Source organism: Rhamphochromis sp. 'chilingali', assembly GCF_963969265.1.
Source record: "Rhamphochromis sp. 'chilingali' genome assembly, chromosome: 13".
Lineage (NCBI taxonomy): Eukaryota > Metazoa > Chordata > Actinopteri > Cichliformes > Cichlidae > Rhamphochromis > Rhamphochromis sp. 'chilingali'.
This window is the reverse complement of record NC_137940.1, coordinates 36,302,926-36,319,118: the sequence shown is the minus strand read 5'-3', so window position 1 is coordinate 36,319,118 and position 16,193 is coordinate 36,302,926. Positions and strand designations below refer to the sequence as shown.

The window sequence follows — 16,193 nt, the reverse complement described above, 5'->3', positions numbered from 1 at the left end:
AGTAGTTGTTAATCACAGGGCATTAGGGCCGGAGGTGAAGGCTGCCAGCTTTGCAAATGTATTCATCTTATTGACTAATATTCAGTGTAAAGTGAATCTCTTTGGGTTTTAAAGTAGTCAGACGAAAAAGACACGTGATTAAATGACCTTGTGCACCGAAAAACTGCAGTAGTCGTTTTTTCAGAGCTTTCAGGTCGATGTACTTCAAGAAAAATTTAGATTATAATTAAAGTCTGCAGATAAATAAATAATTTCAGTCAGATTAATGAACTAAGTGTGCAGATCAAAATCCATATGAGACATCTGACCAGAAATCTTACTTATTTAAGCCAATTCTTACCTTGAATATAGATTTATTTCTTTTTTAAATAGTGGCCATAATTTAGAAGATTATTAATATTAATAATCTTGCCACGTGCATTCAAAAAATTCTGCCCAAACTTCTAACTTTCACTATTTTAATTGCATGTAAATTTTCCATGTAATTTTGTACCATGTTATATTTAATGGAATCTGTTCAAATGAAATCTGCTCGAATGGTGTAGATTCGGTTTAAACCGAGCACGTTTTCTTTAATATATATCAACCATTAATTTTATATATCTCAATTTACTCAGAATTATTGCTTCGTGTTTATTGAGGGTGATCTATCATTTTATATCAGATATAACTAAAAAGCCCATTCCCTTCTGAAAAAGTGAGAAATACCTGATGGGGTCACTCACACATATTATTTCTTTATTATATTTATTATCTCTCTAGGACATTTCTCTAACCTGGACTTTTTAAAAAAAATGAAAGTCATTTGAAGCTCATGCGGGCGCCGAATGATCCATTAGAAAACTGTCTACATTTTGATGATTGTGCAAAGAAAGCCTTCCGATGAAGGGACGGACAGTATGTATGGTGCACTTTGAGCGGTAACGAGAACCGGGCGAGCCAAATATAACCAATCACAGCAGAGCGGCCCTCCCAATGCCTAACAACCTAGCAACCAATTAAAATGCAGCATTCTTCCGCCTGTTTAAAAATATCCTCTGTGGACCCGCCCCTCCCTGCTGTGTGCACTTCCTCGTTGTTATCCCCGTTACTAGGGTGACCGCTAAGCTCTGTCAGCGGTTGGTGGAGACCGTGTGACATAAGAGCGTTATCGGGAATTCCTGTCCCCTCGGGGCTCCGTGTGACGGCAAAAGGAGGTAGCTTCAGTTAATGCCGGGAGAAAGCAGCACGCATTTCATACACGTGAGGCGCTAAAGTTTCCCATGTTTCCTAAACGTGTATTCATCCGAGCGCAGCTCCGCAGATGAGGAAGATGTGTCTGTGCGGAGTTTAGACTTTAATGAAATGACAAAAGTTAGAGAAGAGATACCATGGTCGTTAGAATCTTCTTCTTCTCTGGTTCTTGCTTATAGGCACAACATCTGAGATCTGTACTGACCTGACCAAGGAGGACTTAAAAGTAAGTGTCACAGTGAAAACATAAATTAATCCCTCTGTTTCCACACCAGTAACAGGAACATATGATCTTCTGCGGGATCTCTATAATTAAATGCCTGTTTAGAGGGAGGCTGCGTTTTAAAAGTATTGATTTTTGATAAAGTCATCAAGGAATTTAAGGGCAAAGCGTGTAAGTGTGTCTATCCTAATATCAGACATTATGTTTACCGTAACTCCAGTTATTAACTTCTCTGCCTCTAATTTCTACTTTTCTTTGTGCCTTTGCTACTTTTTAGTTGATATGTGAACTTTATGTGTTTATGTTTTGGTAAAATGAAAGCTGCAAAATGACTTCTCTCATGCATGTTTATGATTTTGTTGTCCCAGCTGAAACCTGACTAACAAGTTAAACAACTATCCAGCATATTTAGTCTGAACCTTCTTTGTTTTGCTCCAGGAGCTCTTTGAATGCAGGCTGCAAAGGTTTATATTTTAAACTAAAAGCGTGCAGCCTTTCCCCTAAAGAGAGCTTTGAAACTTCACAGCCATATGACAAACTTCACATGACTGGGGCATGGAGGACTTTTTTTTTCTGTTTTTCCTGAACTCAGAGTTAGGTTCACATCATACTTTTACATTAGGAGTTACAACATGTTGTTACTTTTTGTTATGCAACTCTGTTATGCACCTTCGGTATGCACTGTATTGAATCTCACTATCTACCACGGTCTCTGGTGAGTCTCTTGGCACAGGTCAAGCTGACCTTGTCATGGAGGTTTGCCATACAAGGGATCAGTGACGGTGTGTGGACACACCGACAGCTCAGATGTCTGTTCCCGAGCTCCTGGGGCTGCTGGCAGGTTGTCTTTAAATAGATAAGCACTTTAGTTGTACACCAGAGAGGGGCTGTGACCTATGAGCAAGGTGATTCTCGAGCCTATCTGTGTCTCAGGGGACGATTCAGCAAAACACTCACCATATGTTATAAGCCATAAGGAAACTCCAGAGGTTTTGATAATGCTATAATCAAGCAAAACTGCTAACAAAATCCTCAAACATTAACATATGTTATATCCTCCTGAGATTTACATGGAAAAAAGGTATTTTGATTTTTTCCATATAAATCAAGTGTTGGGTTGGTAAAAAACACATTGCAAAAACAATTTTGTTTTTAACTAATTTTATTAAAATGTTACAACATGTGCACTACAGTGCACAAGGAGAGTTCATTGATCACGAATGTGAAACTAACAAAATTCAGTCCTTTTCTTGATTTCTAGAGAGAACTCTTCATCACTGGTATTATTCAGGTCTTGTTCATATATTTGTCCCTGTTCATCATACAGACCTTTGTTGGCCTGGGCAGATTGAGGCAACCTTGAAGGACTCTCTTTAGAAGTGGTCTGACTTTCCCCAGGAGATCCTTTTTTTTTCTCATTTTCTGGCAGCTCATCGACTACTTTCAGCGAAGACCTGATCTTGTAGAAATGACCACATGTCATGGAATCAGCCATAACTGCGACTCTTATTTTGGCAGCCCAGTACATTGGCATGGTACACTGAGATTCCTAAAAAGCTATTGGTTTCTTCTGGTGTTGTGTTTAAACGACACCCTGAATCCTGTACCATACGCTGGTTGGTCAACAAGGACAAGTCCTGAATTAGTTTTACTGCTGGAAATACTGCTGTGGGCTCCAGTCATTAAGTGTCATTAGGGTACCATCATCTCCAATTCTGCATTCTTCCAACAAAGTCATAAACCGAAGATAATGGAAAATTATTTAGCAAAATAAAATTTAGATACTCCAATATCCGATATAGTTCACTTACAACACATTTACACCATCTTTATAAGTTAAATCAATTTACTGGAAGACATTTCTGCACGTTACCCGTACTTTTTTCACTAAAAATCAAAAATTCCTGATTCTCCTACATGCTGGTGTTGGACCAGATAGGATGACGGCAGATTCCAGCTGACCCTGTGTCGTTCTCCATTACATCCGCCACTGCATCTTGATAATGTTTGTCTGGCTCCTCCTGGGTTTTCACCCTCTCCTATTTGGCTCATATGACTCTCATCTTCTGAAAGATCTATGTCTGAATCTCCCTCAATGATTGTGTTAAGAATTCTTTCTGCCTCTGTCAAAGAGTTGTCTACTAGAAAAAAGTGAAATAAATTTAAGTACAAAGTCCTGACGAGCACCAGAGTACACATTAATAAATGAGTCATTTCCTCTGTGAAACTAAATAAGCTTAGGTCTGAAAACCCCCTCAAATTACTTACTAGATGTTTGTTTTTGAAAATTAATCATAATCTGAGTTTAAAAACATATTTTAAATGTAGATATCATGCTTACATGTGACATCATTTTAAAGCTACTGTTGTCCTCTAAGAAACATCAGGACTCAGCAGAGTGGCATGTAGAGTGTGAGTGATGCAAGCAAAAACTAAATGTGTACTACAGTGCACAAAAATGAATTACTGTGTCTGGAGATATTATATAACAATGTTTGGGGGTTTTGTACTATTGATCAGTTACTGTGTAACAACTTGGTGTAAATAAATAGAAATATTTGTACAATGGCTTTCACAATGCTCTTTTCTCCTCAGAGGGCCCAACATGTTCCCTGGTGCACTGGAAGCAGCCGAGTGTGTAGAGGGTCTGTCACTGCCCTCTCTGCAACCGCTGCCAGAACTGGAGGAAGAGGAAGCAGAGGCTTCATTGGAGAGGGGGCCAAAGAGGCCAGGACGCTACAGGAAAAGCCTTCAGCTTTTAAAGCCCTTCAGGATAAGGCACAAGTAAACAAAATCGACTTTAATTGTATTTGATGACTCTGGTAGCGAGAGAGATGAATGAGAACATAAAGGCAGAGACGGTTTTAAGCTCCTACAGTGTGAAGATGTTGTTGTATGTTGAAGTGTGAAGATACACACAGACTCTGGAGTACACATTTGCTCTGTTTGGCCCCTCCCTAATGTGCTGACTATTCGGGTGTAGCCTGAGGCCATGATAAGGGCTTGCAACATATCCTCCAGCAGCACAGTGCCATGTCTGAGCATATACCCACTGATAACCCCCCCCACACACACACACACACACACAACTTCTTTTTCTTTTCGCTGCACTCTTAGATTTCTGTGAAGAGCGTGTAAATTACTATCCAAACACAGCCGGCATGATTCACCTTTCATTGACTCTGGCGAGTCAAAGGCGCCGATTATTTCTCAGAAAACCTATGTCTGTCTGTTCCCCCAGCATAGCGCCTCTGTGTGTGTACCTGTGCTTTTATACATCTCACCTATTTCCACGTCTTCCACTCTATTCCAGGCACCAGCATCCAGTCGATAATGCTGGCCTCTTCTCATTTATGACTCTGCACTGGCTCTCGCCGCTGGCAGTGAAAGCCTACAAGGCGTCCAGCTTGTCTATAGATGATGTGTGGGGACTGTCTTGCCACGAAGCCTCTGCAGTCAACTGCCAAAGGTGAGGTAATTGTGCCAAAGCTGAGGTTTGCCTGATGAAAGGGACCTGCGGTGTTAGGAAGAGTCTATTTATTGTTGAAACACAGTATTCCCACAATACTGGAACCTGGTGAGGCATGAAATAAAAAGGTGAGGTGGGAGTTATTTGACGGTGTTAGATTTTTACGTTTTCTTTATAACAGAGAAATTTAATATATGGGAACTGTCCCCTCTTTAAAAAAAAGGGACTTTTGAGTGAAATCACAAAGCAAAACTATAATATGCTGTTTACACAGACACTGCATGTTGTATAACATATTAATATTGAGTTTTGATGAGCCAAACTGTTTCTTCTACTTTCTTTCTTTCTTTACAGTCAACAATCTGGGAATTATTTTAAATCAGTCATCTGTGTAGCATAGCACTGCGGTAAATACAGGCTAGTATATCTAGCTGGCTGTATTTACCCAGCATCAAATGTGCTGTTCACTCCTTTATGAAACAGCATTTACTAAAATTTGCAGCGTCATTGCACAAAATTATAGCCTTATTCAAGATTTATGTCGTCATTAACAAAGAGAGTGAGAATGAGGGTCACAGACAGAGTGTTGGAAACTACTGAAGAACAAACTCCTGTTAAATGGATCTGCCATTTTCTTTTTCTTCATCTTTTCTTCTTCTTTGTATTATTATTAACATCCAAGACTACATATGCAACATATATACAAAGGAAAAAAGAAACAAGAGAAACAACTTTGACCAAGCAGGAAGGTTTCGACTGGTCAGTACAATTTAGTTATAGATGTTCAAAAACAATACCAGGTCTACAGGGCGTCACAGAGCTGACCAATATTTCCCAGTGTAAAACAAATTGTTCAGATGTATAACTGAGAAATGCTTGTCCAGTTTGTCAATGAACATTGTGATTTCCATTCATATATTAGATGTTGGGCTCTCCTTCCTAGTCTTTCTACCAGCCACCAGTAGTTTCATTAAGTTCTTATTATCTCTTTTATCTAGTCTAGAGGTGTATACCCAAAATATATAGACTTGCTCGTTAGAGGAATTTTTCAATTAAAGTGTCTTTTATCCCCCTTCAATAGTCTTTAATAACAAGATGATGAAAAGACACGGTAGTACTTTAGAGATAGCTGATAGTAGTTGACAGGGAGGTTAGCCCTCTTAAGCCTGAGATTTCTGAGAGGGTGAAATAAAAAATCTTGTCAAATTCTTCCAACAAAACCTAACCCGTTTATCTTTTTTTGTTATTTATGTTAACATTTATTTATGTTAACATAAATACGACTTATTAACACTTATTCATGTTATTCTGATATTGTTCCACAAGTTGTAGATGTGATATTTTTTATTTTTTGCAGACTGTGAAACTTTGCCTGTCTTTGCTTTTATGAAACGGCCTCTCTAAGATGCTCTTTGTATAACCAGTCGTGTTATTGAGCCTTCTCTTTTTAGCGCCACTTACTCTTCTAACCTTTTGTTGACCCCTCCCCGACTCTTTTGAGACGTGCTGCTGCCGTCGAATTCAAAATAAGCTAATACTTTTTTGTGAATTGGCACATTTTCTCAGTTCAAGTAGTTGATATGTTCCCTACAACCAGCTGCAAATAAAATATGGATTCATGAGATTTGCAAATGGCTGCATTATAGGTTGATACATATGCACAAAACTACAGTTTTAGTAGCCTAACCTATAGCATAGATTAACTGGATGGTCTGTAAAATGGATTTCAAAAGGCACCGGTACCACAAGGACAGTCGAGAGGGCACAGACATAAATGAACCCAAATGAAGCCTGACAGGCAGCCTGAACAGCCCCTTTTTGGCACTAACATCGGCCCTGTCTCTCAACAAGAAATGAATAACAGAGTTACCCTTTTTTTTTTTTGGTTCGGTGTAACAACATTAATTTATACAGTTTTTTCGAGGGGAACTCTGTTGACTTCCATTTTCAGCCCTTGTAGTTGTTGCTTGGTTTCTTTATAAGTGTTGAGTAATGCCAGTGTCATCATTTTAAGTAACATGCAGTCAGCTCACTGCACATGACTGGCATCTTCATTATATGCTCTGATGCTTTAGCTGAAGGAGTGAAAATGAAGTTACTAATTTTCAAATATTCAAATTGCTAATTAACATCTAGTGAAGTTGTGGAGGAGAGTTGCTAATCCATTCTTGGTTAAAATGTGCTTCGGTCACTTGTACAAGTAGATTCTCTTTGTGCTGCAACCCTGAGCTGAGATTGTGTTATTTGTCCAGAGTATCCTGTGGAGCTTGCTGTTTGAGGATGAATTCCACTGATATGATATGTAACTGTACAAGCCTGTTTCAGTCTCGTGGGACAGGGTTGTCTTTTTAAAATAAATATCGAGAAAGCCCTTTTGTTAAACCTAGTGAGATTAATTGTGACGAAAACGGAAAATGCAAGTTCACGTTTCATTCAGTGTTATTAGTCAGGGTTTTTGGAGTGATACAGCTGTTATGCTGTCGTTTTAGTATTCATAATTATGTACCGTTTTGTGTGTTTGTGCAGCACATAGTTAAGCTATACCTTGAGACTTAACTGATGAACATCCTGTGTCTGTTTACAATACAGGAACGATGTGATGGGATAAAGGCAGGGGAGTGTTGCTAAGAAAGGCTGGGATTACAGATTTCCGTGAGAATTTGTGCCTCTCTTAGACAATAATGGCATTAAGTGTGTACCTGCAATGCACAGTGTCTCCCTGTCTCATCCATTAGCTGTCACTGACAGGAGCCGGGCTGGGGCAGACCGTGAGATAAAAGGCCAAGCTACAGCTTGGGAAATGCCTCGTAAAGACGCTCTGATTCTATGAATGAACTTAAATGTTTTACATTAAGCTTATTATTTGTGCTACTCAGGGAAAGTAAAACCAGTGTTTTTTTCCATTGCTGCTGTGACTCAGCAGTAAAAAGGAGAGCGACTATTTGAGGAAGTTCACTCTTGTATCTGGTGACAACTGCGTAGGTTGCCAGTAATGCTTGTTCTGTTTAAAGATCGTGGCTCAGGGCTGAGAGTTTTTGTGCTGCTTTGTGTATGTTAAAAAGAAGCAGACACAGGAAGCAGCAAAAGAGCACAAAGCCACTGGGTGGGTGTCTGTCACAGTTTACATAGCAAGAACATTTACAGAATGGAGATGCAAAAGCACAGCACGGGAAATTGGAAAGGCGCCCTGGGAGAGTTGACACTTGTTGGTTGCTCAGTGAGGTGCGAACCTTGAATGCTGTGTGCTGTTCAAACACACTCCTGCAACATCAGCTTTGCGTGCCATCTGGCATGCTGAAACGATGGCTGTCAGGGACATTTCACTCCTGTTCGAAAGCAAATAATTCCTGCTTTACAGCCCGCACTGTTGCCCCGCTGTTCTCCTTTTCATTTATATGTAGGTACATGTACGCACATGAGATCTAATATGGTATTTCTAAATACACATGACTTTGGATTTGTGCGATCAGAAGTTTGCATGTGCTCATCGTGCATATAAATATGATGGCAGCTGTTTAGAAATGGCTCAGAGAGACCTCCCCCGCTCGTGTAAATCTACAATTTCCCTTCATAGATCTTGACTGAGTTCCTTGGACTTTCTCATTGTTTTGAATATTGGCCAGTCCTGTCACACAAATGCTATGTATGTGCACATTTTAGCCTGTATGTATACTTTTGTCCCCGTGTGGATTAAATCCATTATAAATTCATACTTGTGCAACCAGTTCTTGCTTTCTAAAGTAATGCTTTAAAATCGTTCCACCGTGGAAAAAGAACAGTTCAAACTCATTAAAATCATTAAAACTCCCAAATTATCTGTAATCTTCTGACCACAGTTGTATATTCATTTTGGACAGTAATGGGGGGGTGCTTAAAAAAATCTCTTCCAGTTTAATTTGCTATTCCTCGCTTGGTTCTTTGATTGGATTTAGGAACACTAGTCTAACTTTCTGTGAATCAAACTGTGTCTCTGCAGCATTTGGAGTGCAAATAATTGCAATTCCTTAGATTTAGCACCATTTGACTTCAAGTAGCAATTACCAGGCCGTGCAAGAGTGTAGCGGGTATAATGTTGTGTCTATCTCTGATACGTTTTTAATAAAGTCGTTAGGGCGTTAATTACTTTCTGCAGCTGCTCGACTGCTGCTTTATAGAGTCATTAGCCGTGATGCATTTGGCCAACAAGATATTTACCCACTTCAAATGGCATTATACAGCAATAAAAGTGCATTAGCACATCTTTAACATGTTTGGTGGTACCTTTCTCAGTGCGATTATGTGAAGCGTGATTGTATATTGTAGGTCACCTTTATACTATTATCACCCTAGCTATCTTCAGTTGTCTTTGGGGTTTTTTGATTGCATTGATTGCCTTCTATACTGTTTTTATCCTCTATTTTGGGAAGTGCTGATTTTATCCAATTAAAGAAAAAAATATCCAAGAAACTTTTGGGCTCTTTACCACCACATTGGATAGCACTGATGCGTGAACAAAGGGGAAGCCGTTAGAGAGTTATATATATTTAGTTTAGTGAGAATGGACTCATGTTTGGCTGAACTGTGCACTCCTATAGTTTGTCACTATTTGTGATCCTGGGTTTTGGTTCCAGGCTTGAACATTTGTGGCACGAGGAGCTCAAACGAAGCGGGCGAGAGGGGGCATCCCTGACAAGAGTCTTCTGGAGGTTCTGCCAAACCCGTACGCTGGTGGCCGTATTCTCCCTGCTTCTCACAATGGTGGCCGGCTTTGTTGGGGCTGTGAGTACAGTCTAAATCCTTCTTTGCCTTTTATATTTTTTTGCTGATTCAGCTAAAACGCCTTTCAGCATGGTCGCTGGCTTGGAGCCTCAAGTCCATGTATTTTCAGAAAATCACTTTATCCTGTTTCATGCTGGTCTGGAAATTGAAATGAAAACATACTGGGAGATTACAAAGCCTTAGATACTGAGAGTCATATTAATACCATAGATTAGCTGTTTTGTACCCAGTCACACTTTGGTCCAGATATGCGCAGGGCTTTTTATGTGGCACACTTGTAGCTTTAGATTCCCTGCCAAAACAGCTCTCAGATGATTGTCGCAGAACAAACTCAAAGTGTGAATATTTCTAAACATTCCTTATCAGAAAACTGAAAAGTAATGATGTTTGAAGTTCTAAGTCTGTGGCATGTCTGAGTGACTTTCATTGTTCCTTTTGCTCCAAGCTGTTTCTTTTGATGTCTTATGTGCATACTGTGTGATTCCTGTACCCACAACTAATAGCATTAACTGGATTTAGTTCTTAGACAATGACACATTTGTCGCACATTCTTATGTGATTTTTTCCTCTTTAGTGCATTTAATGACAAAGCAATGTTGTATGTATTCTTTCTACTGACTAATTTTACTTATCCAGGCGAGCAAAAATATTGCTTAAAAATGCATTTTGTCATATTTTATTTTGTCCACTTTTAATCAAGTTATATATGAAATATTTCCTGTGTTTCTGCTTGTTTTTATTCTGTGTCTCCTACGTTATCTCTGTCCTTGTTGTTCTCTGTTTTGCCACTGCCACTTTTTCTCTGTGCTTTCCTTCTTTCCTCACTCTTTCCTTCCTGTCACTCTATGTGGGCAGGCTATCCTGGTTAAATCTCTGCTGGAGTATTCCCAGAGCTCAGAGAGCTCTGTGTGGTATGGCCTGTCTCTGGCAGCCGGGCTCTTCCTCATGGAACTGATGCGCTCCTGGTCTCTGGGACTCATGTGGGGCGTCAATTACCGCACTGCAGCACGCCTCCGTGGGGCCACTCTTACCCTGGCCTTCCACAAGATCCTCCGCCTGCGCAGCACTAAAGACATCAGTCCGGGCGAGGTAGGTGTTGTAACCCTGGAGGGAACTCCTCTTCATATTAAAGAAATCATCCCTCGCTGCAGGGCACCACATGCAGATGATTGAGATGGATTTAATTTCTGCTCTTACACCAGTCCTGCTTAGATTTCGACAAATCCCATAGCCTGAGGGAGGGGAGGCTGTCTAAGATTAGTCATTACTCAGCTTAAGAGGAATCATTGTCCATAAGTGAATGTGGGAATAAGGATAACTGTGTTCATAAAACTGTTTTTGTAGTAATATTTGGAGGAATTTTGAAGCAGTACTTTATGTAAATCACTGTCTCTCTCTACCTAGCTGATCAACATCTGCTCCAGTGATGGCCAGCGGCTCTATGAAGCAGTGTGTGTGGGCTGCCTTCTGGCTGGAGGGCCACTTGTGGGAATACTGGGTCTATCTTACACTGCATTCTTCCTGGGCCCCACGGCTCTGATGGGGTCATCCATTTTCATCATCATTTACCCTGTCATGGTACGACTTTCACTATAACATCTAACCAGAGGCAAAGAATGGAAAACATGGTTGTCTGTCTGTCATTCTTTTTAAAGTGGACCTTTTATGCTGATTTCCGGCTCCTTATTTTTTATTCCTGGACTCTGCTAGACTTGCATGAGTCACAGTTCAAAAAACTGCTTATTTATCTTGTGCTGTGCCTCGTTGCAGCACCTCTATTCCTTCTCTGTCTGAAGCAAGCTGTTTTTCTCCTTTTCTCCCATCCTCCCTGTAAGCCAACTTTTTTTTAAAGACAGAGTGGTGTGCTTTAGATGACCGTATTAGGAATATCTGCTCTCTTTGACAAACAAATCCAGCAGCAGAAGAAATTGAAATGGAGCGTTTAGGGCAGACTGAAGCTTTTTGGCTCATGTGGATTACGTGTACATAAATTGACCTGATTTAAAATTTTGGTGATGTGTAATATGAGCGTCCATCAGTATGACAGTTCATCGATATGAGAGAAAATGACGTAATAGGTCCACTTTAAGATAATGTAATTATAGCAGTTTCAAAAAGTTTTACCAAAGATTACTCAGCAGAGAGTTTATTATTGCTGATTCATTCTTAGTTGAAGACAGAAATCGTAACGTCATTAAAGTCTTTAAGTTAATTTAGATTATTGGAGAGCCAAACAGACACTTTTTAAAAGCATCATAACTCTGTGGCTATCAGTCGCCTGTCAACTTTCTAACTGTTGTTTTCAAATTACACTCAGTCTGAGCTGTAGTCTGACAGCTAGAGACCCTGCTATTGATGGGGAAGGCGTTTATCACTCTGGTCTCCGGGACAGGCCTGCAGCACAGTTAATGTGATTATGTCTGCTTTCATTTCCTCCCCCGCCACTTATTTCTCCTGTCATCATTTCCCCCGTTCCTGTCTGGACAGATGCTTGCATCGAGGTTGACGGCATATTTCCGCAAGAAGTGTGTGGCAGTCAGCGACCAGCGCGTGAGGCTGATGAACGAGATCTTGGGCTGCATAAAGTTCATCAAGATGTATTGTTGGGAAGATGCCTTTGCAAAAAACATTCGCAGTGAGTGGCAGTCATGTGACTCAGCAATATATCCAATGCTCATTTCTTGAATGTGGTGAAGACCTGGGAACTTTGTGCAGGTCAGCATTTTTGAGAATAAAGTGCCACTTCACTTGAACATCTTTTACTCATGCAAATTAGTCACTAAATGAGCGGTTTATCACCTAAAAGTAGGCTTGTCCTCGTAGCAAACTGGCATGATAACCCTGCCCCTTAATCCATTTCCATTAACCTGCCCTGTTTAAGTGTGCCATTGTCTATAATCAAAGGCACTTTCAATCCCTGCACTTCAAGATTAATTTGCAAAGTGTTTGGGGCCCTATGATACCTTAAATGGCTGTCAAGGCTGCTCTACTTATTCATGACTAAGCGATGGCCTTTTCTCATGAGGTCCTTGCTCTAGGTCATGGATAAGCATCATTTTCCCTATTTAATCTGCTCCAAATTAGCCAGCTGGGTCTCACTTTCATTGCTGTCTTGTGATTACCTGCTATAATAACAATAATTAATTGGCGTTCATTGGTGAATGAGTCTTAAGAGTTACAATGTCATTCCAAATTTACAGTCAGCAATTGTGCCGATGACTCCTCCTTTGTAGTTTATGCAAGAACACACACATCCCAATGGGGAATAAGGACAATGAAGTGACTAAACGAGCCCGTGCAAACGGGATATACAAACATAGACGAGAGGGTCAGGATTCAGGAATTGGACTTGAAAAGTTTTCAAGGATCACCAGCTTTTGGAGCCCCTTTGAAGAGCGAGTCTCTTGTCCTCTCTTGTATCTATTTTTGTGTGCTTGCTATTTTGGTGAGTGACTCTGATTGTGGTGTGGATTGGCTGGCCAACACTTTCACTCGACCCTTACGTCACATTCGCATTCTTTGTGTCTGTCCTTGGTTATTTATCATCTCTGTCTTTCTGATCTCCTCGACAGAAGTGCGGTTAGAAGAGAGGAGCATACTAGAGAGGGCCGGGAACGTCCAAAGCATAACAGTGGGATTGTCTCCTGTCATTATGGTGCTCGCAAGCGTCTGCACTTTCTCCTTACATATGGCCTTAGGTTATGACCTAACCGCAGCTGAGGTATTTATATATAAAAATCTACCGGTGTGTGACAAGAAAATAGGAAAAACAAATCATAAAGACAATGAATGACAATTATGCTTTGTGGTATGTAGAAAAGTACTGAGCCCGGCCCAGAGGATTCTGATTTTCACATCAAAATGGCAACAAGACAAAAAAAATCTAAGGGACATATTGGGGCACGGATGGTCCACTGGCTAAATCATTAATCAATGTTGTCCAAAACTGAAGCACTATGGTGTGGTTTTCCTATAATTTGTCACCCATCCGTAGTCAGCATGTTGACTGCATATTTATTTAAATCATGTAACTTTTAAGATGCCCACCGAGTCTGTGGTCATGACGAGCACATATACACATTTTAAAGTCAAACTTCATGAATATAAATAAATTATTGAGTATAACTGTCTCCATCTCTACACATCCCACCTCAGGCTTTCACTGTGGTTGCAGTTTTCAATGCTATGACCTTTGCCCTGAGAGTCACACCACTGGCGGTGAGGTCACTATCAGAGGCTTCTGTTGCAGTCAAAAGATTTCAGGTGAGAAAGACGGACTGGTGTCTTGTAAAAGTGGATAAATGATAATGTTTCATGTAAAGAATAGTGATGTAGCTGTTGATGTCTTCATGTCTTAATAGTATTTTAAGATGTCAAGGTTGATAAAGCATACATGAACTTAATAATCCATATCACTTCTCAGAATAAGTACCTTTTTTTAGAGGTCACACACTAAATTAAACTCACATAGTGTGTCAGTGGGGAAGCAGTTTTTAGCCTATTCACGTATCACATCTGACATTTTTTGCTGTTTTCCAAACACGTGATAAATACAAAGCTAAGTAAAAAGCATTTTTTTTAAAAAATATACTTTATTAATCCCCTGTAGTGAAATTACTCTCTGCATTTAACCCAATCAGTCAGTAAAGCAGTGGGCAGCCACCAATTCAGTGACTGGAGAGCAGTGTGTAGGGACGGTACCTTGCCCAGCGGTACCTCAGGGTAGCCGTTCAGTGGATTTGAACCCCCGACCTTCTGATCATTAGATTTATCCTTGGGTTTTCTGTTTTTTTTTTTATTTTTATTTACAGTCGTTTCTTTATTTTTTCCGTTTTCGTAGTACTTAACCTGTTTACCACATGTAAACATGTTTTTAAAAAAGGATTAAACTGCACTTTTGTTTTCCAAGCACTAAAATATTTAAGTAACTATTAAACTGGTCATCACAATGCGTGTTGTCTATAATCTATCCCACTACGTTTGACTCCACAGAGGCTCTTCACGATGGATGACAGAGAGGAGGTTGTAGAAAAAATGGAGGATCCTGGCAACGCCGTAGAATTTCAGGTTGCCACGCTGGCTTGGGAAAAGGCAAAAGGCAAAAAGCCAAACCCGGCTCCCAAGAAGCGAGGAGTAATGAAGCATGTGCTGCGAAGGGAAAAGCTTAGCTTGTACATTTCCACAGAGGATGGCAAAGGAAACAAGGAAAACCCCAATGTGCAAAGTCTCCTCACAAATATGGAGCAGGAGAGTCCACAAAGCACCGTCTCCTCCACTCAAAGCATACGCCCCCCACTGCACAAGACCCTGCACCAAATTAACCTGCGTATAAAGAAGGTAACACCACAAACACATATCAAGTCGATTAATTATGCTTTTTCTCAGTTGTAGTCCTTCCATACATGTTACTTACAGTGGTGAATACTCATATTAAACATGACAAAAGGGTATAAAGTAAAGATCATTTTAAACAGTGATTCCTACAAGGCTACTTTGGTAGCATTAGAGAATGTTCTCTATTTTGCCACTGCTACTAGGGGTCGCTGGTTGGAATCTGTGGAGGTGTCGGGAGTGGAAAGAGCTCTCTTCTGTCTGCTCTGCTGGGACAGGTGAGATTCGAGTGAATGCTCAACTAGATGCTCACTTTAGATTTCCTCTTCAGATAACCCAGAATAACTCATGAATAACAACAAGGACAGCTTTTCTTGCTGAAGTTTTCAGTCACACACAATGTCACAGTATAACCTGCAATCTGAAAAGGACTTTTTCAACTGTTTTCTCTGCTCCCTACCTTCTGCCTTTGTGTTTTAGATGACTCTGTTAGAAGGAAAAGTTGCTGTCAGCGGTGGCTTCGCATATGTGTCCCAACAAGCCTGGATCCTAAATGATTCTCTCAAGGAAAATATCTTGTTTGGAAATAAGTATAACCCAGACAAGTAAGAATAAGTACTGTATAACCGTGTTATAAGTAAAAAAGCGCTAAACCTGCAAATTTATCCCTAACTTTGCATATTTGTTTCGACATTAGATACAGTGCAGTGCTGGAGGCGTGCTGTTTACTCCCAGACATTGCAGAGCTCCCATATGGAGACATGACAGAGGTATCTGTTGCTTCTTTTTAACAAAATGTCAGCTCCGAAAACATCGATTTCTCAAATATCATGCCCAGCAGTTTCATTTTATGCAATAAATTTAATTCAGCCTCAGCACGAGGAGAGTTTTGTGCAAAATGTATTTTTATTTTCTCTTTTTAGATTGGCGAGAGGGGTGCCAACCTGAGTGGAGGGCAGCGTCAGCGAGTGAGCCTGGCGCGTGCACTCTACAGTGAGCGGCCCATTCTTCTCCTGGATGACCCTCTCAGTGCTGTTGATGCCTGTGTGGGCTCCCATATCTTCAGTAAAGCCATTCGGGGGGCCGCTAAAGGCAAAACCATACTCTTTGTAACGCATCAGCTGCAGGTAAGTATCACCTGTGAAATTCCAATAATTTCCATCAACATCCTTTTGCAGT

At 40.4% G+C, this 16,193-nt stretch overlaps 1 protein-coding gene across 1 annotated transcript in view; it reads left to right on the top strand.

Moving 5' to 3' along the window:
• Positions 1-1,185: 1,185 nt before the first annotated feature.
• Positions 1,186-16,193, top strand: part of LOC308408871 (ATP-binding cassette sub-family C member 5) — a 29,658-nt gene continuing 14,650 nt past the window's right edge. Inside the window, exons 1-14 of the mRNA XM_080901290.1 lie at positions 1,186-1,459; positions 4,052-4,240; positions 4,770-4,925; positions 9,536-9,683; positions 10,539-10,772; positions 11,088-11,261; positions 12,171-12,318; positions 13,256-13,404; positions 13,839-13,946; positions 14,676-15,020; positions 15,221-15,292; positions 15,495-15,619; positions 15,712-15,784; positions 15,938-16,141. Coding sequence (XP_080757416.1) covers positions 4,062-4,240; positions 4,770-4,925; positions 9,536-9,683; positions 10,539-10,772; positions 11,088-11,261; positions 12,171-12,318; positions 13,256-13,404; positions 13,839-13,946; positions 14,676-15,020; positions 15,221-15,292; positions 15,495-15,619; positions 15,712-15,784; positions 15,938-16,141 — 2,115 coding nt within the window. The 5' untranslated portion in view covers positions 1,186-1,459; positions 4,052-4,061. The remainder of the gene's footprint in view (positions 1,460-4,051; positions 4,241-4,769; positions 4,926-9,535; positions 9,684-10,538; positions 10,773-11,087; positions 11,262-12,170; positions 12,319-13,255; positions 13,405-13,838; positions 13,947-14,675; positions 15,021-15,220; positions 15,293-15,494; positions 15,620-15,711; positions 15,785-15,937; positions 16,142-16,193) is intronic.